This window comes from Lithobates pipiens, unplaced genomic scaffold (assembly GCF_037356315.1).
Source record: "Lithobates pipiens isolate NorthernLeopardFrog02 unplaced genomic scaffold, aLitPip1_a1.2 Scaffold_6, whole genome shotgun sequence".
NCBI classification, from domain to species: Eukaryota; Metazoa; Chordata; class Amphibia; order Anura; family Ranidae; genus Lithobates; species Lithobates pipiens.
In genome coordinates this window covers 12,222,168-12,243,845 of record NW_027507881.1, presented here as the reverse complement: position 1 = coordinate 12,243,845, position 21,678 = coordinate 12,222,168, and the positions used below count along the sequence as shown (strand labels likewise).

Genomic DNA, 21,678 nt, shown 5'->3' with positions numbered 1-21,678 from the left:
TAGTGCCTTTTTTTTTTCCCCTCAATAAAAAAGCCACCAAGGTCTAAATGATGTACATTCCTCTAGGAACAAATATGCTTCCTTCTGCTCTATAAACTTTTAAAATCTGGGTGACAGGAGGTCATCTTTATCCAAAAGGTTTTGATTAAGGGTCTCCAAATTAAGGCCCCTGGGCCACATCTGGTCCCCTATAAGATTTCATCTGGTCCTCACCTAGGGTCAGTGGCGTATCCTCAATGTTCAATGGTTGAGGTCAGCAGAGGCAGCATATAGTCTCCACTTCAACCACCGCATCCTAGCAACCAATTACTTGCCCCAGTATTCAAAAGGGCACCAGAATATCCTCCAGCCAAACTTGTCCTGCCTTACAGTGGTACGTGGACTCTGATGGGGGGGTTGGACGAACTCCAACGGGAACCCTGACGACAGAGGGGGGGAACCCTGACGACAGAGGGGAGGGGGGGAACCCTGACGACAGAGGGGAGGGGGGGAACCCTGACGACAGAGGGGAGGGGGGGAACCCTGACGACAGAGGGGAGGGGGGGAACCCTGACGACAGAGGGGAGGGGGGGAACCCTGACAAAAGAGGGGAGGGGGGGAACCCTGACAAAAGAGGGGAGGGGGGGAACCCTGACAAAAGAGGGGAGGGGACTCCAACGGGAACCCTGACAAAAGAGGGGAGGGGACTCCAACGGGAACCCTGACAAAAGAGGGGAGGGGACTCCAACGGGAACCCTGACAAAAGAGGGGGGGGACTCCAACGGGAACCCTGACGAAAGAGGGGGGGGGACTCCAACGGGAACCCTGACGAAAGAGGGGAGGGGACTCCAACGGGAACCCTGACGAAAGAGGGGAGGGGACTCCAACGGGAACCCTGACGAAAGAGGGGAGGGGACTCCAACGGGAACCCTGACGAAAGAGGGGAGGGGACTCCAACGGGAACCCTGACGAAAGAGGGGAGGGGACTCCAACGGGAACCCTGATGAAAGAGGGGAGGGGACTCCAACGGGAACCCTGACGAAAGAGGGGAGGGGACTCCAATGGGAACCCTGACGAAAGAGGGGAGGGGACTCCAATGGGAACCCTGACGAAAGAGGGGAGGGGACTCCAATGGGAACCCTGACGAAAGAGGGGAGGGGACTCTAATGGGAACCCTGATGAAAGAGGATTGAACCCCTGAAGAAAAGGTAAAATCATTCATTTTTAAAACTGATGTCATGGACCACAAATTTTAGTAAAATATAAGGGGTGGTCCTTGTATTAAAAAGTCTGGAGACCCCTGGTTTAGATATAGCCAAAAAGTATACAGCCATGATGATGCATTATTTTTTATAATGTACCACAATGTTAATTGACTGGTGGAAAAAGGGTGACATTTAAAGTACTGGAGCTCGGTTTGCAAATATGCTGAAAACACTACTTTTCCTGATTGTGCCTTTCGCCAGTTTGTAACTGTCAGTTGTAGGACGTCTCAGTTCCTGACTGGTTGGGGTCCTACCAAATCTGGCCTTACACCAATGGAGTTTTGTTACATTTGTTAGATTTTCTAATGGTTACTGGTGTCAAACTTTCCAAAAAGCCATTGGTTATGTTAGGAGTTAACTGCACAAGCAAATAAATGGCTGTCAATCAAGGCAGCCCAAAGTGTACTAAGGGCTGAAAGTCCTTGGGCTACCGATAGACAAGCTGGTGTCATAGTCGGCCTTCGTTTTTGACCTTAATGATGCAAATATTTAAAAGGGACCAGGATAGAAAATTGTTCTCAAATGCATGCATTTCTGTGAAAGTGCTTATTGTGCGGAAAAAAAAAATAATAATAATGAAACTTGCTCATATTGTAATGAAACCTGTTTAACGATCTTGATACTGAGCTCTTTCACCCCCTTCCTGCCCAGGCCAATTTTCAGCGCTGTCGCACTTAAAATGACAATTGCATGGTCATTCAATGCTGTACCCAAATGAATTTATTTTGATAATTTTCTTCCTACCATTATAGCTTTATTTTCGTGGTATGTAATCACCACTGGGTCTTTTTTGCTAAAAACAAAAAAAAGGCCGAAAAATAAATAAATTAATTAGTTTGTCAGAAAATTTTGGAAATAAGTAATTTTTCTCCTTCACTGATGTGCGCTGATGAGGCTGCACTAATGGGCACAGATAGGTGGCTGATCTGCAGCACTGATAGTTGGCACTTATGGGCACTGAAAGGCAGCAATGATTGGCATCGCTGATGGGCACAAATTAGCCTTACTGATGGGCACTGGCTGGTGTCACTGATGGGTATAGAGCGGCATTACTGATGGGCACTGTTGGGGCTGCACTGTAATCAGGGTACTGATGATCAGTGCCCCGATTACCTATACATGTCTCCCCTGTGATGAGATGCCACCGTTCGGTTCTCCTCACTGTCAGTGTGAGGTTAGGAGAGCCATTAAACGGCATCTCCTTGTTTACATGTGATCGGCGGTGATTGGACACAGCCGATCAAACGCGTAGAGCCACGGTTGCGGCTCTTTACCGAGATCAGAGTAGCATCATGTTCCGGGGACACAGCGTGCTAGTGATTGCCACGCCATATGAAGACAGCCCAGAATGAGAGCTGCCCTGCCATCATTTTACTATACGGCGGGTGGGAGGAGGTTGAAGTTTACCTTTAAAGTGGAACAGTTTAGTGGAATGTTGAACGCTCAAACTACCCACAAGCTTAAAACTGCTCTACTAACTGCCTTTGTAACTCTTCTACTAACTACCCTGTAAAAGGAAGATGCATATATTTACCTATTCTGAGGGCACTCTGGTCCAGTCACATGATCTCCCCCAGCAACTGGCTTTAGAGATGAGAGGGCGCCAACAATGGATGGAATGCCTGGATGGTGACATCACCCATAGGCTTACTATGGGGGTATCAATTCTCGTGTGTCTCTCCTTTCCCCTGAAGCCAGGCACTGGGAGCAGATCAAATGGCAAGGGCGGCCCATTCATTAGGGGCACAAGGGCGCCGCCGCTCCCCCCCCCCATCCATGGCGTCTGGCCTCCATGCAGAACGTCGGATGTATCAATTCCAAATGGGGGGGGGGGGGGGTTAAGCATGCGATTAGAGCCAGAGACTCAAATAGGATTTAAAAAAGAAAAGGGCGGGCTCGGGGCTCTGCAAACCAAGCCCACCCAGTTGTGTAACAATAGCGAATATTCGGAAGCCACCGTGATGCCCACAGAGGAGAGCGGGGAAAGGGGAAGTTGCCCGTGATCTGACCGACCGGATCGGTGATGCAGGTTACCCAACCGGTCCAGGAGGGTTGCTGTGGGTGCAGTGATGTCAGCAAGAGCAATTTAGCCACACCCAGTTTGCTGCAGCACGCTATGCGCACCGCATTACTACTCTCCTTGGGCAGTAAAAGCCACGAAAGTATTCGGGTTCGGCTTGAAGAAAAGCTAGAAACCATTTAGCTACCAAAGCTGGAAATCAGCACAAAGCCATTTTCATGCGTCGACAAGAAGCATGCTGCTAGGAGGAGAAATCAGAATAGCAGCTGACCTAATCAGTTCATGGTTAAGAGTGGGGAGGAAACCTGTAAGCAGCGCCAGGACAAGGTCATTTAGAGCCCAGGGTGAACAAACACTGCGCCCCTTCCCCTAAGATGTAGGAGCATGTATGTCAGCAAAAATCCCCCCCCCCCCCCAACCAGTATACAAAAAAAAACAAAAAAACAAAAACGAATGAGCAATAATCTGCATGATTCCCCACTAAGTACAAAGTCCCCATCCTCCCAGCAGAAATTTTGGCCCCCATCACAAAAATAAAATAAAGAAAATAAAGAAAATTTAAAAAATCACTCATCCTAGCACAAATCCTCTACCCCTCAAATTACCTCTCCAAGCACAAATCCTCTACCCCCCCACCCCCACTCCAAAGCCCCCCTTCCCAGCACAAATTCGCCTCCCAAGCACAGATCTGCCCCCCAACTTTCCTCTCCTACCACAAATCCCCCTCGACCCTCTATCCATAGGGTAGGACTGCTTCTAACACAAACCAGCCAAATGCCTTCTCCAAGTACAAATCCTCCTCCCCACGCCCCCCCCCAACCAAATGCCCACCAAAACACCACTCCCCCCCAAATTTCCCTGCCTAAAAATCCTTGCCCTACTGTCCTCCAAATTCCCCCTTCCAACTCAAATCCTCACCCCTAATCTTCTTGTGGCGCCCCTCCCCACCCCACATGATACCACAGTGCCCAGGGCCCCTCTCGCCCACCCCTTGTCCTGGCACTGCCTGCAATTGTTAATGAACACAGCACTGAATGAACCTGATCTTTTCTCCTTCTACATTGGGACATGTGGTATGGAAGAACTGATTAAATCTCAGGATTGGATGATCAGAAACAGTGGTGACCGCCACCACCCCCCCCCCCCCTTGGTCGGTCACCAGAACTGCACTTACCCCATCTAGGTCACAGGCAGTGCTTCCTCCAGCTTCTCCTCCCTCTTCTTTCACGGCAGGCAATAGGATCGCTTCTCCTCTCAGCCAATCGGATGGTGAGTCACAGGACACGCTTCCTGATTGGCCGAGAGGAGATACAGGAAGGCAACAGCGAATCATTTTCTATTGTCACACAACTGGCAGGGCTCCGGGCGCAGCTCTTCAGAGCTTGCAATGTTGCAGGGGACTTGTGTATCTGGCAGACCTGCTCCACATTGGGCAGATTTTAGACCAGGGGTGCAGAAATAAAAGGGTGGCGATAGGTTGGTCTAGAGAGCAAGGTTAACCCACATCCCCAATAGTCTAAGCAAACGGAAATTTGTTCCTCTTATGGGACTTTGAAGGGAAAAAGCTACTCTGGGGTGATAATGAGTAAGTTTTATTAGCAAAAGGGGTGTAGATATGACAAATCTACAATCCACAAAAGTATATATAGAAGGAAATGCATAACAAACATGCAATACAATATAAGATGTTCACAATAATTTGACTCAGTTTACACACTTCAGGGGTACCTGATTGGAATCAGAACAATGGTATGTCTATAATTGAAGACAGTCATGAACCTGCAGGAGCTTACACTCCTGATTTTAGACCAGGAGTGTAAGCTCCTGCAGGCCTTAGTTTTTTAATGAATTTAGACAAATTAGTTAAGTCGGAAATATTCGAATGAACAAAAAAACGTTTAACAAATTTTTCCGCCTATTCTTAAAATCGAATATCCGTAAATTCAAATTTTTGAAAATTCATAAATTCGAAAATCTGGAAAATCGAAATCCGCAAAGAAGGAAAATTCAAAAGAATGAAAATCCAAAAATCTGAAATAACTTAATGATTACTATTAAAATGATAGGTATTGGAATTTCCTTTCACATTTGGCTGTAAGTGAACGTAGCGAATACGAATTTATCAGAAGTTACAAGTTATCCGAAATAACGAATGCCGTAGCTAAACTAATGGAACATAACAAATAATAAAAAATATTTTATTATTCTTAATTCATTCCTTTCCATAGGTTTAGCTGTGGCATTCGTTATTTTGTATAATTCGTAACTTTGGATAAACTCTTATTCGTCATGTTCATTAACGGCCAAATTTGAAAAGAAATTCCAACGTCTAATGTCTTCTTTCAAGAGATCCTTGGTTTGTGATCTTACAACTCAAATCCCCTTCTCTCACTAAATTGAATTTAAACTGGCCACTTGCATGTTTTTGGCTGTCCGTGTGATCAGCAAAGCTTGGACCACAATGATTGGAAAAAAGTCTGTATTTGCGCTGCTTAAAACAGATGCCTAATTATATGACCAACCTCTGGTAGTAAGTGAACGTAATCCCTTCAGCCCCGGAAGGATTTGCCCCCTTCCTGACCAGGCCATTTTTTGCAATTCGGCACTGCGTTGTACAACGTTGCACCCAAAATTTATGTCCTCCTCCCCAAATAGAGCTTTCTTTTGATGGCATTTGATCACCTCTGCGCTTTTTATTTTTTTGCACTATAAACAAAAAAAGCGTCAATTTTGAAAAAACAATATTTAGTATTTTTGCTATATCCCCAAAAAAAACAAATCGCAATATGGGTATATTGATTGGTTTGCCAAAAGTTATAGCATCTACAAAATAGGGGATAGATTTATGGCATTTTTATTATTATTTTTACTAGTAATGGTGGCGATCAGCGATTTAATATCAGGACTGCGATATTGCGGTGGTCAGATCGGACACTTGACAACATTTTGGGACCACTGACATTTATACAGCGATCAGAGCTAAAAATAGCCATTGATTACTGTATAAATGTCATTTGCAGGGAAGGGGTTAACACTAGGTGGCGATCAAGCGGTTAACTGTGTTCCCTAGGTGTGTTCCAACTGTAGGTGGGATGGGACTGACTAGGGGTGGAGAGAGATCGGTGTTCATACTTAGTATGAACACACGATCACAATCTCTCTCCTCTGTTAGAACCGGGATTTGTGTGTTTACACACACAGATCCTAGTTCTCGCTCTGTCACGAGCGATCGCGGGGTGCCCGGCGGACATCGGCGCCGCTGGGCATGCGAATCGGCCGGCTCCGGGAACACGCGCCTGCTGTCACGTCTTAAAGGAGCGACGTATGGCTGCGGCGATTTGAGCAGCCGTGCCAACCTGCCGCAGTATAACTGCGAAGACTGGTCGGCTCGTGGTTAAACATATTATAGAAAATCTCTCATATCAAAATCCTATTCATATGACATCAACCCGTTATACACTTAATGACAATAAAAAAAAAAAAAAAAAACACATGAACAGCAGCAATACGAGTGAAAGTAGATCTCCCGCATAAAATATGTGCTACAGTTCAAAAACATGCGTCAGTGTTTAGGGCCCTTTACCCTTAAAAACTATGTGCATCACTGAAAAAAAGCTTCCAAATAGTTTGCAGCAAAAAAAAAAGGTGCAAGTGTTGAGAGCTCTTCATCAGGGTCCTCTCACACTGGCTTTCCGCTCAGCGGACTCCGCTTTGCTCAGCGGGGGATCGATCTGTTGATCTCCGCTGAGCAAGCGGCTGACAGGTCCATCTCCACTCACTGAGCAGAGTTGGACCTGTCAGAGCCACGCTCTCCTTTATGGGAGATCGGATGAAAAAAAGACGGCCTGTCCGTTTTTATCCAATCCCATCCGATCCTCCAGATGGTTGGAAAATCGGGTAACCAGCCGTCTGGGTTTCACGGACAGGATTGGATACCGGCGGATGTCAGAGGACATGTCACCACTGACACATGCTGCCTCATAGGAGTGACTGCTCAGTGTGTCCTTGCCCGACTGGTTTCGTTGCAATTGGACTTCTCCGGAAGAAGTTCAATTGCGATGAAACGGGTCGGGTAAGGATACACTGAGCAGTCACCACAAGTTTATTATTATTGTGCTGCAGCTTTTTTTTTATCCATTTTCAAGCAACAATAATTATCTCGTTTGACTCCATTGCTTTCTTAATACCCTAAGACCCCTTTCACACCAGGGCGTTTTGCAGGCGCTATAGCGTTAGAAATAGCGCCTGCAATCCGCCCTAAAGAAGCTGCACCATTGTATTTAGTGTGAAAGCCCTTGCGGTGCGCTGGCAGGACGTCAGAAAAAAGTCCTGCCAGCAGCTTCTTTGGAGCGGTGCGTTTACCGCTCCTCCACCGCTGCTCCCCATTGAAATCAATGGGGCAGCGCTGTAATACCGGTTTTAACCCTTTCGCAGCCGCTAGCGGGGGTAAAAGCGCCCCGCTAGCGCCCGAAATGCTCCGCAAATCCGGCGGTAAAACGCCGCTAAAAATAGCGGCGTTTTACCGCCGACGCAATGGGCGGTGTGGTGTGAAAGGGGTCTAAGGGTTTCTACACTATTTGGAGACCTCTGTTCATTTTTTGGGTATGGCTGGGTGCCCGGACGACTTGTACTAAGTGCGGAATGGACGGCTGGAGAGACCAACATCACCTGCAATAAAGGCTTCCGGGACACGCTACAGCTGATATAGCCCATTGCTCCTCTGACCTTCCATAATAGAAATAGAGTCTGGATTTTTTAAGGTAATTTAGGGACTTTCAGTGCAGCCTTTTCTGTTTCGCTTAATACCAGAGGTTGGTCATATAATTAGGCAATCTGTTTAAGCAGCACAAGTACACACCTTTTTTTCAATTAGCACTTACCATTGTGGGAACACAATTTGTATTTGCAGCAGCTTAGAAGTCAATTTAAATAAGGTCACTGTATGTTATACATGACTTTGGTAGCGCACAGCACCATTTTGCTTTATTTTACACAAAGCTTGGGGACAGCAACTTGCCCAATTTGTGGAGGTTGAGGGATGAATAGACTCATCCCTTGTTCAGAAACTCACCAGCATACCCGCAAACTAATCTTTAGCATATGGCCTTTATGGATTCCCTACCGCTTGAAAGTGTTACCTCCTTAAAGACCTCCAATCCCAGAGAAAGAGGCAACTTGGGAGATATTTGCCACCTACCCTCCCTTTATATTTACTACCCTCCTTTTCTCTTATCGTTGCAACATTTATCCAATTCCTCCCACCCTTGCTCACTCTCTCCATCCTCCTGTGAGCCATCTTCTCTGCTTCTATCTTTTTATACATACTCCCTCAACCCCCATTGTCAATGCATCTACTTATAATATTCTGTAGACCTCAAATCTGCTATCTGTTCATCAGGCGAGCCACCATAGGCTTCAGAGATTACAATGCTGTAGGGGACATGTTGCATATCTGGGGGGGGGGGGGGGGGGGCTGCTTCATCGTTGAGCACATTTTGGACTAGAGTGTTCAAGCTCCTGCAGGACTTGTTTGCATGTCATCCTCCAAGAGGTCCTTGGTTTGTGTTCTTACAACTCAAATCCAGTGGCGGCTGGTGAAGTTTTTGGATGGGGGGGCGCCAGACCCCGCCCACCATTTTGGCCCCTCCCACTTCTCATAAAACACGCCCTTATGTAATCGGAAAAAAAATTGACGTGGGTTCCCCCTCCGAGAGCATACCAGGCCCTTAGGTCTGGTATGGATTCCAAGGGGAACCCCCTACGCCGAAAAAACGGCGTTGGGTTCCCCCCCAGATCCACACCAGACCCTTATCCGAGCACGCTACCCGGCCGGCCAGGAAAGGGGTGGGGACGAGCGGGCGCCCCCCCCCCTCTGAGCCGTACCAGGCCGCGTGCCCTCAACATGGGGGGGTGCCTTGGGGGAGGGGGGCGTGCGGCCCCCCCACCCCAAAGCACCTTGTCCCCATGTTGATGAGGACAAGGGCCTCTTCCCGACAACCCTGGCCGTTGGTTGTCGGGGTCTGCGGGCGGGGGGCTTATCGGAATCCGGGAGCCCCCTTTAATAAGGGGGCCCCCGGATACCGGCCCCCCACCCTATGTGAATGAGTATGGGGTACAATGTACCCCTACCCATTCACCTGTGAAAAAAAGTACAAAAAAAAACACAACACAGGGTTAAAATATTTATTGCACAGCTCCGGGGGTCTTCTCGCCGGACTCCTCCGCTATCTTCTTGTAGCTCTTTTACTAGCGGAGGAGTCCGGCTTTCTTCCTCGCCGCCGGCCTCTTCTCCCCGACTTCGGGGGGTCTTGTCCCCCTCTTCGGTTCTTCTGCCGGGCCCTTCTTCTTCTTCTTCTTCTTCTTTTGCCTCGACGATCTCCCTGGCCGGAATGCCAGGGACGCGCTGTGCTGCCACTTATATAGGGACAATGGGGAGGTGTCACATGGGTTGATGTCACATGGGTTGGTCACATGGGTTGATGTCATCAACCCATGTGACCAACCCATGTGACATCAACCCATGTGACACCGCCCCATTGTCCCTATATAAGTGGCAGCACAGCGCGTCCCTGGCATTCCGGCCAGGGAGATCGTCGAGGCAACATCTCCTGCAGAAGAAGGAGAAGAAGAAGAAGAAGAAGAAAGGGCGGCGGCGGCGGCAGAAGACCGGGCCACCGCCTGTAAAAGAGCTATAAGAAGGCGCGGTGGCCCGGCAGAAGAACCGAAGAGGGGGACAAGACCCCGAAGTCGGGAGAAGAGGCCGGCGGCGAGGAAGAAAGCCGGACTCCTCCGCTAGTAAAAGAGCTACAAGAAGATAGCGGAGGAGTCCGGCGAGAAGACCCCCGAAGACGGAAGACCCCCGGAGCTGTGCAATAAAATATTTTAACCCTGTGTTGTGTTTTTTTTTGTACTTTTTTTCACAGGTGAATGGGTAGGGGTACATTGTACCCCATACTCATTCACATAGGGTGGGGGGCCGGTATCCGGGGGCCCCCTTATTAATGGGGGCTCCCGGATTCCGATAAGCCCCCCGCCCGCAGACCCCGACAACCAACGGCCAGGGTTGTCGGAAGAGGCCCTTGTCCTCATCAACATGGGGACAAGGTGCTTTGGGGTGGGGGGGGCCGCACGCCCCCCCTCCCCCAAGGCACCCCCCCATGTTGAGGGCACGCGGCCTGGTACGGCTCAGGAGGGGGGGGGGCCGCCCGCTCGTCCCCACCCCCTTTCCTGGCCGGCCGGGTAGCGTGCTCGGATAAGGGTCTGGTGTGGATCTGGGGGGGAACCCCACGCCGTTTTTTCGGCGTAGGGGGTTCCCCTTGGAATCCATACCAGACCTAAGGGCCTGGTATGCTCTCGGAGGGGGAACCCACGTCAAATTTTTTTTCAGAAATTCCCCTTCAGAGCTCATTCTCTGATTGGCCACGGCAAAAGTCGCCTGGCCTGGGGAAACCTTTCTGGCTTTGAAAGCTTTTTGCATTCATTCAGCTAAATGCACGAACATTCTCCACAAAGTAGAGGCTAGAAAGCCTTTATGCGGTGACTCACCTCTCACTGTCTGGCAGCTCCGCTCGGGCTAAGGAACGGAGCTGCCTACGTCACTTCCGGGTTTCGTGAAGCAGCCGAAAGCCGGAAGTGACTGCCTGTCTAAGAGTGACAATGCTCCCGCCCGTAGAATCACAGTGATTTTACGGGCGGAAGCTAGTCGGCGTTCTGCTGTGCGCCGCAAGGCGGGTTTTTAACCCGCAAATGAAGCGCCATGAATGCAATCTTGTGATTGCATGGACGTGGCGCTTCTCATAGTGCACTGTGACCGGCGCCACAGTACACTATGTTAAATTGTTAAATGACATTTTTTTTTTTTTTTTTTAAATGTCTTAAAGGGCCCGTTTTTTTTTTTTTTTACTTTTTTTTTTAACTTTTTTTTTTTTTTTTTACTTTTTTTTTTTTTTTACACCTAGGGAGAGGGGGGGCGGCGCCCGGGCGCCCCCTATGGGCGGGCCGCCACTGCTCAAATCCCCTTCTCTCACTAAATTCCCAATTTAAACTGGCCACTTACATGTTTTTGGTGGTAAGTCTATGGCCAAAGCTTGGAGGAGGCAGCAACTTGTCCAACTTGTGGAGGTTGGGAGTCGCATACATTCATCCCTTAATAAGAAACTGACCAGCATAGCCACAAATACTGCTTTACCATATGGCCATCATTGATTCCCTACCTCTTGAAAGGGTTACCTCTTTATAGACTTCCAATCCTAGAAAGGGAAGCAATTTGGACACTTCTGCCACTTACCTTGCTCTTTTTCGTACTACCCCCTCTTCTGTCTTTGCAATACTTTGCCATTCCTCCCTTGTTCTCCCTCCTGTGCTCCATCTCCTCTGTTCCTATTTTGTTATATTTTATATGCAAAGTTCAGTATGCGACCATACTCCCTGATCCCAATTCTCAATGCATTCAACCTATGATATTCTGTACATCACAAATCTGCTATTTGCCTAGTAGGCAAGCCCTAAATAGACTTCCCTGGAGCAATACTTTTTCTTGGCTTCCTTTACATTGCCTCTAGCATTATTTTACAGCTAACAGAATATCATAAAGCTCTGAAGTTTACTATCTGTAATGGAGAGATTTATATGGTTTTATAGGATATGTCTTATTGTATACTGGTCATTTGTCACCTAGGTTTATTGCAAGAGAAAAACTTAAAATTGCATATGCATTGAATCTTTTATGCCATGAAATAAATATCTATGGAAAGCCGCCATTTCTCATGAATTTTATTTCTCCTCCAATATTAATGCTTTATGCTGTAATGCGTGTGTTTTTTGTGTGTTAAGTTGCACTGAGTTAGGCAGCCCATTCAAAAGTAATGGGCTGTAACCCACCCTCAACGCACATAACATTAGGTCTTACGGCATTTATTTTTGCAGCGCACCATAATGCGTTCTTAGGTGCCTTATATAGGTGTCGCTGGGGGTGACATTCAAATATTACACTAACATGGTACAAGGTACACTACCACCCATATCGCAATGCAGTAAGTGTGAAATAGCTCCTCCAGTGCCTTAACATTCCCCGTAGCCAGGGCCGGCCCAAGATATTGTGTTGCCTGGGCCCAAGAATGAAATGTTGCCCCCCCCCCCCCCCCCAAAAAAAATAAAAAATCACGCCCACCAAAAGGCCCCCACATTCATTATTTTATATAAAAACTAAAATGAAATTTATCCGAAAATCTGATTAAAAATGCCATAAATCTATTCCCTATGTTGTAGACGCTATAACTTTTACGCAAACCAATCAATATACACTTGTTGCGATTTTATTTATTTCTTTAACCAAAATGTGTGTACTGGCCTCAACTGATGAAGATATTTTTTTAAAGCCAATATCTAAAGGAGGGGTTTCCACCATCCCTGCTAAGTTTCATTTTATATAGTGTGTCTTATTTTCAGTCTGATGTGTATTATATGTGAAGTTGCGCATCAGAGACCAGTATCGTAATATTGAAGCCTATTGAGATTTACATACGTTAAAGGATTCCACCATTATTAAGTTATTGATCCGTAAGTTAGCGCTGCACTTTTTTTGTGGTTTGGGAACACATAACAGTGCTTAGTGGCAGTCCTTTTATTGACGCTTTTTATTTTACCTACAGTAGTTTATTGAAAATAGTGTGGCGATTACCCACTATACTAAGAGCCCTTTCACGCCGCACCGCCTAGGGCGTCAGCAGTAAAGTCGCGCTATTTTTAGCGATGCTTTACCGTCATTATTCGGCCGCTAGAAGGGCGGTTTTGACCCACCCGCTAGCGGGCGGTAAGGGGTTAAATTCACCTGCAAAAGCCGCCGGAGCGGCATTTTACCTGCGGAATCGCAGCGCTGCCCCATTGATTTCAATAGGGAGCAGCGGTGGAGGAGTGGCGAGTTCACAGCTCCAAAGAAGCTGCTGGCAGGACTTTTTCCTGACGCCCTGCCAGTGCACCCCGCCAGTGTGAAAGCCCTCTGACTTTAACACTGGAGTGAATGGAGCCGCTAGTTTAGGGCGTTGCACAGGCACCATTTTTAACGCTATAGCGCCTGCAAAACTCCCTCAGTGTGAAAGGGGTCTGTGGAATTAAACAACGGATTTCAGTTGTGCCCAACCAGGCTGGCCCCCCATAGACAATGTGCTTGGCTGCTGAGTTAATCGCCCCATCCCTGCAATCAGTGCACTGATTGACAGCACTGACAGGCAGCAATGACTGGCACTGATTGGCACTAATAGAAAGCACTAATTGGCAGCACTGATAGGTGGCACTCATGGATATTACTGATGGGCACTGGCAGGTGGCACTGACAGGAGAGGGAGTTTCATACTAAGGCCGATATTGAGTTTCGTGAAACTGTGTGACACGGTCATCTAATGTAACTTCATGCAGAGAGAGACCAGCTGTTGGAATTCAGCTTTGCTGTCGGGGGTGGGCGGGACCAAGCAGCTATCAAACACCAGCCAATGGGATGGAATCTGGGCAGGCCGCTACGTGTATGTGGCCCACCCCCTTAAGCAGCTCAATCGTTGGCTGGTTTTTGATAGCTGCTGGGTCCCGCCCACCCCGACATTAACACTGAATTCTGACAGCTGGTTTCTTTCTAATGTCAGGGTGGGACACAGCGGCAAACACCAGTCAATGATGGGGCTGCTTAAGGGGGCAGGGCCACATACACGCAGCGGCCTGCCAGATCCCATCCCATTGGCTGGTGTTCAATAGCTGCTGGGTCCCACCCCCCAACATCAACGCTCAATATTGACAGCCAGTCTCTCTCAGCATTCAGTTACATTACATGACAGTGTCACACACTCAGCGGATCTGACAAGCAGAACGATCTGCTCAGTATGAAACGGTCTCACAGGCAGCAGGGGCTGCACTCACACTGGGTGAAACATGTTACAACAGTCCCACAGGCCACCCCTCTCAAAATGACGCCTGGGACCATGGGCCTACTGGGTCCCATGGTAGCGCCGGCACTACCTGTAGCTTTGATATAATTCGACATTCTGCAGTTTTCTGCTAAACAGAAGATATGTAATGTTAATTATACACAGAAAAGCACAAGCAATAGCTTGTTTACCCCGTAACCTTTTAGACCGTACAGCTCCTCCGGCATGTCATGGCTTTCAAGCAGACTCCAAAGCCACAAACATCTATCTTCAAGGCCTATAATCTTCCAGGTGCATAACCCCAGAAGAATTGCTAGACACTGCCCAACTTACTTTGCTTCCAATGCCAGAGCAACAACACCAGCAACCATAGGAGCAGAAACCGAAGTCCCGGTGTGATCATCCGTACATCGTTGTCTCAGATCCGTCGTAACCTACCAATTAGAAATTGTTCCAATTAAAATCTCTACATCACGAGGAAAAAGTCATCAAATGTTATACTGCCTTTCTGTACCAATTATTGTTTTAAAATGCTGTTCAGCAGAAAGTAGGAAGACAAGATATCCAACCATTCCCATGGGCTGCCTAGAGAAAGCTAAATACTAAATTTCACGGGAGTCTATACAGCAGTGTTATTAAATGTGCTTTTAAAGCTCAGTTCAAAGACAAAAAAAAAAAAAAAAAAGGAAATTTAAATAGTACATTGTGCATCAACTTACTCAATCTTCATTCAAAACACCTTTTCCCCAAGTCATCCTGCGGTGTAATGGATCAGCCAGTTTATGACCCAAGCTAATTTTCCCCTGCTCGATATCTTTTTGGGCATGGGACCTCTCACCGTCTCTCCTGCCTCTGGAGCCTATGACAGGAGAGGGATGGAGGCGGAAGGGAGAGGGATGGAGGCGGAAGGGAGAGGGATGGAGGCGGAAGGGAGAGGGATGGAGGCGGAAGGGAGAGGGATGGAGGCGGAAGGGAGAGGGATGGAGGCGGAAGGGGGGAGAGAAGGAGAAGGATGGAGCGGGGGGGGGGGGGGAAGAAGGGGAGGGATGGAGCGGGGGGGAGAGAAGGAGAAGGATGGAGCGGGGGGGAGAGAAGGAGAGGGATGGAGCGGGGGGGGGAGAGAAGGATGGAGCGGGGGGGAAGAAGGGGAGGGATGGAGCGGGGGGGAGAGAAGGAGAGGGATGGAGCGGGGGGGGAGAGAAGGAGAGGGATGGAGCGGGGGGGGGAGAGAAGGAGAGGGATGGAGCGGGGGGGGGGGGGGGGGAGAGCAGGAGAGGGATGGAGCGGGGGGGGGAAGAAGGGGGGGGATGGAGCGGGGGCGGAAGAAGGGGAGGGATGGAGCGGGGGGGAAGAAGGGGAGGGATGGAGCGGGGGGGGGGGAGAGAAGGGGAGGGATGGAGCGGGGGGGAGAGAAGGAGAGGGATGGAGCGGGGGGGAGAGAAGGAGAGGGATGGAGCGGGAGGGGGAAGAAGGAGAGGGATGGAGCGGGGGGGGAAGAAGGAGAGGGATGGAGCGGGGGGGGGGGGTGAAGGAGAGGGATGGAGCGGGGGGGGGAGAAGGAGAGGGATGGAGCGGGGGGGGGGGGGGGGGAAAGGAGAGGGATGGAGCGGGGGGGGGGGGAGAAGGAGAGGGATGGAGCGGGGGGGGGGGGGAAGGAGAGGGATGGAGCGGGGGGGGGGGAGGAGAGGGATGGAGCGGGGGGGGGGAAGGAGAGGAATGGCGCGGGGGGGGGGAGGAGAGGGATGGCGCGGGGGGGGGGGGAGAAGGAGAGGGATGGAGCGGGGGGGGGGAGAAGGAGAGGGATGGAGCGGGGGGGAGAAGGAGAGGGATGGAGCGGGGGGGGGAGGGATGGAGCGGGGGGGAGAGGGATGGAGCGGGGGGGAGGAGAGGGATGGAGCGGGGGGGGGAGGAGAGGGATGGAGCGGGGGGGGGGGAGGAGAGCGATGGAGCGGGGGGGGGGGAGGAGAGGGATGGAGCGGGGGGGGAGGAGAGGGATGGAGCGGGGGGGGAGGAGAGGGATGGAGCGGGGGGGAGGAGAGGGATGGAGCGGGGGGAGGAGAGGGATGGAGCGGGGGGGGAGGAGAGGGATGGAGCGGGGGGGAGGAGAGGGATGGAGTGATGATTGGCCACTATGCGACCAATTACAAAAAAAAACTTCAAAAAAAGCTCACCACGCCTCTTAATATCTTGGACCGTCTACTTTCCAAAAAAGGGTCATTTGGGGGATATTTGTACTGTCCTGGAGTTTTCTGGCCTCAAGAAAGGAGGAGATCGGCCGTCAGTACATGAGGATTGATCGATTATTAGATATATATTCCATAGTTTGTGGACTCTATAACTTTCCTACAGACTAAACACTGATTTTGATTACTTTCAAAGAAATGTAGTAGAAAAAAGAATTGACGTAGAGGAGGTGATTAAATAACACCAAAAGAAAGCTGTTTGCGTGAAGAAAATGATAATGTCATAGCAGTACAGTGTTGCATGACCGCGCAATTGTCAAAGTGTAAAGTGCTGAAAGCTAAAAATTGGCCTGGGCAGGAAGGGGTTAATGTTCACGGTATTGAAGGGATTCATACAGCTTTTAGCTAGAATGGTCATCCAAGGACAAAGTGTTGTTCTGGAGGATGAAAAGGTAAGAAAAGAAAAAAAGCCTATAAAACAGAAAGCTAACAGAGCCATCAAATCTAAGGGCTGTTCAGCTGAAATTTTCTTTTATATTTTAAATACGCATTAAGCATGTTCATGTGCCCAAGCCACAAAGAGCATAGAACTCACCATCGTCAGTTACTTTGGTCAGAATTTAGAATGCCCTCTAGGTAAAATCTTCCAAGGACAGCCAAATAACCATTCTCAAACTATCCAGCGTCTCTGGGTAACTGTTGCACTTGAACTAAAGCTGAATTCACACAAAACTGAGGAGTGTGGCTATACAGCCACTGGATCACTTTTACAGGTGGAGGAAAGGGGTCCCCACCACCACCACCTTACCCACCAGCTGCATCCAATGCCAGAGACAGAGCAAAAGGAACTTCTGTTTCCTCCCCTTGTGTGAAGTCAAATTGGGGTTACGAGAATTTCGTCAAGTTATCGGCCAGTGAAAGTCGATCAGACCAATCAGTCCGATTGGCTGTACTGGAGGCGAGGAGAGATCTGGGGTCTAGCAGACCCCAAATCTCCCCATAAAGAGGACCTGTCATGGCCCATACTATCCCCAGGAATGTTGTTAATCCCTTGTAATAGCATTCAATTTGATAAAAAAATAAAAATAAAGACCATGTTAAAAAAATAAAAAATAAAAACTTAAAATAATAAAAAAAACTTTTAAGGGTCTCCACCCCCCCCCCACCTCATGCTTATGTGCATGTGGTCTCATGCATAGGTTAACGGCAATCGCACCACATGGGAGGTATTGTTGCGAACATCGGAGGGAGAGCAATAATTCTAGCACCAGACCTCCTGTGTAACTCTAAACTGATGACCTATAAAACCTTTTAAAACATCACCTATGCAGATTTTTTAAATATCATAGTTTGTTGCCATTCCATGGGTGTTTATTTTCAAGCGTGGCATGTTAGGTAAGCATTTACTTAGTCTAACAGCTTTTATATTTACCAAAACAATTGTGTATTATATTGCGTTTGGGTGAACTAAAATTCATTAGTGATTTTTTTTTCTGAAAACTTGTGTCTGATAAACCGCTGCACAAATATTGTACAACATAAAAATTCACAATTACAAACACTTTACTCTCAAGGGCAGGCATATACTGGCCATTGGGACTAAAGGGAGTTTCCCGGTGGGCCGATCGCTCAGTGGGCCGGTTTCAGTGACAGAGTAATGGCTGCGCGGCTCTCCCTCAACTTCACGCAGTGATGTGAGAAAGATGAGAAATACAGAGGAGAATACATGAAATAAAAAAGGTTAGCGAGGACTCCTTATGTTACTTACTTTTTTTGCACAATTGCGTATAGTATATACCGTTTTTGTGCTTGTTTGCAAAATTAAAGTGGGCTGGTCTGGATGAAGTCCAGGGCCAAATTTTTGTCCCAGTCCAGCCCTGGCTCAAGGGCCTCTGCTTAAGAAAATATCTATCTATATCTATCTATCTATCTATCTATCTATCTATCTATCTATCTATCTATCTATCTATCTATCTATCTATCTATCTATATATATACACACATACACACAGTGCCTTGCGAAAGTATTCGGCCCCCTTGAACTTTTCAACCTTTTGCCACATTTCAGGCTTCAAACATAAAGATATAACATTTTTATTTTTTGTGAAGAATCACCAACAAGTGGGACACAATTGTGAAGTGGAACGAAATCTATTGGATTTTTGAAACTTTTTTAACTAATAAAAAAAATGAAAAGTGGGGCGTGCAAAATTATTCGGCCCCCTTGCGTTAATACTTTGTAGAGCCACCTTTTGCTGCGATTACAGCTGCAAGTCGCTTGGGGTATGTCTCTATCAGTTTTGCACATCGAGAGACTGAAATTCTTGCCCATTCTTCCTTGCAAAACAGCTGGAGCTCAGTGAGGTTGGATGGAGAGCGTTTGTGAACAGCAGTTTTCAGCTCTTTCCACAGATTCTCGATTGGATTCAGGTCTGGACTTTGACTTGGCCATTCTAACACCTGGATACGTTTATTTGTGAACCATTCCTTTGTAGATTTTGCTGTATGTTTGGGATCATTGTCTTGTTGGAAGATAAATCTACGTCCCAGTTTCAGGTCTTTTGCAAACTCCAACAGGTTTTCATCCAGAATGGTCCTGTATTTGGCTGCATCCATCTTCCCCTCAATTTTAACCATCTTCCCTGTCCCTGCTGAAGAAAAGCAGGCCCAAACCATGATGCTGCCACCACCATGTTTGACAGTGGGGATGGTGTGTTGAGGGTGATGAGCTGTGTTGCTTTTACGCCAAACATATAGTTTTGTATTGTGGGCAAAAAGTTTGATTTTTGATTTCATCTGACCAGAGCACCTTCTTCCACATGTTTGGTGTGTCTCCCAGGTGGCTTGTGCCAAACTTTAGACGAGACTTTTTATGAATATCTTTGAGAAATGGCTTTCTTCTTGCCACTCTTCCATAAAGGCCAGATTTGTGCAGTGTACGACTGATTGTTGTCCTATGGACAGACTCTCCCACCTCAGCTGTAGTTCTCTGCAGTTCATCCAGAGTGATCATGGGCCTCTTGGCTGCATCTCTGATCAGTCTTCTCCTTGTCTGAGCTGAAAGTTTAGAGGGACGGCCAGGTCTTGGTAGATTTGCAGTGGTCTGATACTCCTTCCATTTCAAAATGATCGCTTGCACAGTGCTCCTTGGGATGTTTAAAGCTTGGGAAATCTTTTTGTATCCAAATCCGGCTTTAAACTTCTCCACAACAGTATTATGGACCTGCCTGGTGTGTTCCTTGGTCTTCATGATGCTCTCTGCGCTTTCAACAGAACCCCGAGACTATCACAGAGCAGGTACATTTATACAGAGACTTGATTACACACAGGTGGATTCTATTTATCACCATCAGTCATTTAGGACAACATTGGATCATTCAGAGATCCTCGCTGAACTTCTGGAGTGAGTTTGCTGCACTGAAAGTAAAGGGGCCGAATAATTTTGCACGCACCACTTTTCAGTTTTTTATTTGCTAAAAAAAGTTTAAAATATCCAATAGATTTCGTTCCACTTCACAATTGTGTCCCACTTGTTGGTGATTCTTCACAAAAAATTAAAATTTTATATCTTTATGTTTGAAGCCTGAAATGTGGCAAAAGGTTGAAAAGTTCAAGGGGGCCGAATACTTTCGCAAGGCACTGTGTGTGTGTATATATATATATATATATATATATATATATATGTATATGTAAATGTGTATATATATATATATATATATATATATATATATATATATAGGGTTCCAAGTAATTTTCTAGCAAGAGCATGCTCATTCTTACATATATCCTAGATTGTAAGCTCTAACGAGCTGGACCCTCTGATTCTTTCTGTATTGAATTGTGATTGTACTGTCTGCGCTATATAAATCTAGTATAATATTAATATATGAGAGAAATGTCAGAATTAGCCCGACTGGATGTGGATTAAAAAATTCCTAAATGACAAAGGCCTCATTCACATTGGGCATTTAGCCCCAATACATGCCCCACTCAGGCATTCGGACCGAGAGCACAGGAGCACGGGTCCAGCCATGCTGCTGCCAGCCTGTTAAAGTTTACACTTATCGGCCACTTTATTAGGTGCACCTGTTCTATAGTTTGGTAACCCAAACTGCTAATCAGCCAATCACATGGCAGCAACTCAATGCATTTAGGCATCTAGACGTGTTCAAGGCGACCTGCTGAAGTTAAAACTGAGCATCAGAATTTGGAAGAAAGGGGATTTAAATGACTTTTAACGTGGCACGGTTGTTGGTGCCAGACGGGCCGGTCTGGGTATTTCAAAAACTGCTGATCTACTGGGATTGTCACACACAACCATCCCTTGTGTTTACAGAGACTGGTCAGAAAAAGAGAAAATATCCAGTGAGCGGCAATCGTGTGGAAGAAAATACTATGTTGATGTCAGAGGAGAATGGGCAAACTGGTTTGAGACGATAGAAAGGCAACAGTAACTCAAATAACCCCTCGTTACACCCAAGGTATGCAGAATACCATCTCTGAACGTACAACACATCGGATCTTGAAGCAGATGAGCTACAGCAGCAAAAGACCACACCAAGTGCCACTCCTGTCAGCTAAGAACATGAAACTTAGGCTACAATTCATACAGGCTCACCAAAACTGGACAATAGAAGATTGGAAAAACGTTGCCCGATTGATGCGTCTGGATTTCAGCTGCGACGTTCAGACAGAAGGGTCAGAATTTGGTGTACTCATGAAAGCATGGATCCATCCTGCTTTGTAGCAATGGTTCAGGCTGGTGGTGGTGGTGTAATGCTGTGGGGAAATTTTTCTTGGCACGCTTTGTGCCGCTTAGTACCAGTTGAGCATTGTTTAAACACCACGGCCTACTTGAGTTTTGTCGCTGACCATGTCCATCCCTTTATGACTACAGCATCCCCATCTTCTGCTTCTTATCCTTCCAGCAGGATAATGAACCAGGTCACAAAGATCAGATCATCTCACCACTGGACAATGAGGTCACTGTACTCCAATGGCCTCCCCACATCTCATCCAATAGAGCACCTCTGGGATGTGGTGGAACATCATGGATGTGCAGCCGATAAATGTGCAGCAACTATGTGATGCTATCATGTCACTGTGACAGGAGTCACTTTGGTCGGGGGGGGGTTTGTGGAACCCAGCTTACCTTGGAGAGCTCTGGGAATGCCTTGTCCAGCTCCCCTGGCTCCTATGTGCAAGTTACCTTGTGTCTATTAGGGGCACAGGGTGACCGAGAACCCCAGTCTGAACTGCACTAATCAGACTCACAACCACACCAGACTTGGCATTTCCTTTTACACCCGACCAGTGCT

The 21,678-nt window shown here is 47.6% G+C and overlaps 1 protein-coding gene across 1 annotated transcript in view; it reads right to left on the bottom strand.

Annotated features, from left to right (window-relative positions):
- The window catches only part of LOC143958235 (proprotein convertase subtilisin/kexin type 6-like), a 303,257-nt gene that overhangs the window by 48,441 nt on the left and 233,138 nt on the right, over window positions 1-21,678 (bottom strand). Inside the window, exon 9 of the mRNA XM_077467752.1 lies at window positions 14,511-14,611. Within this exon, the coding sequence (XP_077323878.1) occupies window positions 14,511-14,611 (101 nt within the window). The remainder of the gene's footprint in view (window positions 1-14,510; window positions 14,612-21,678) is intronic.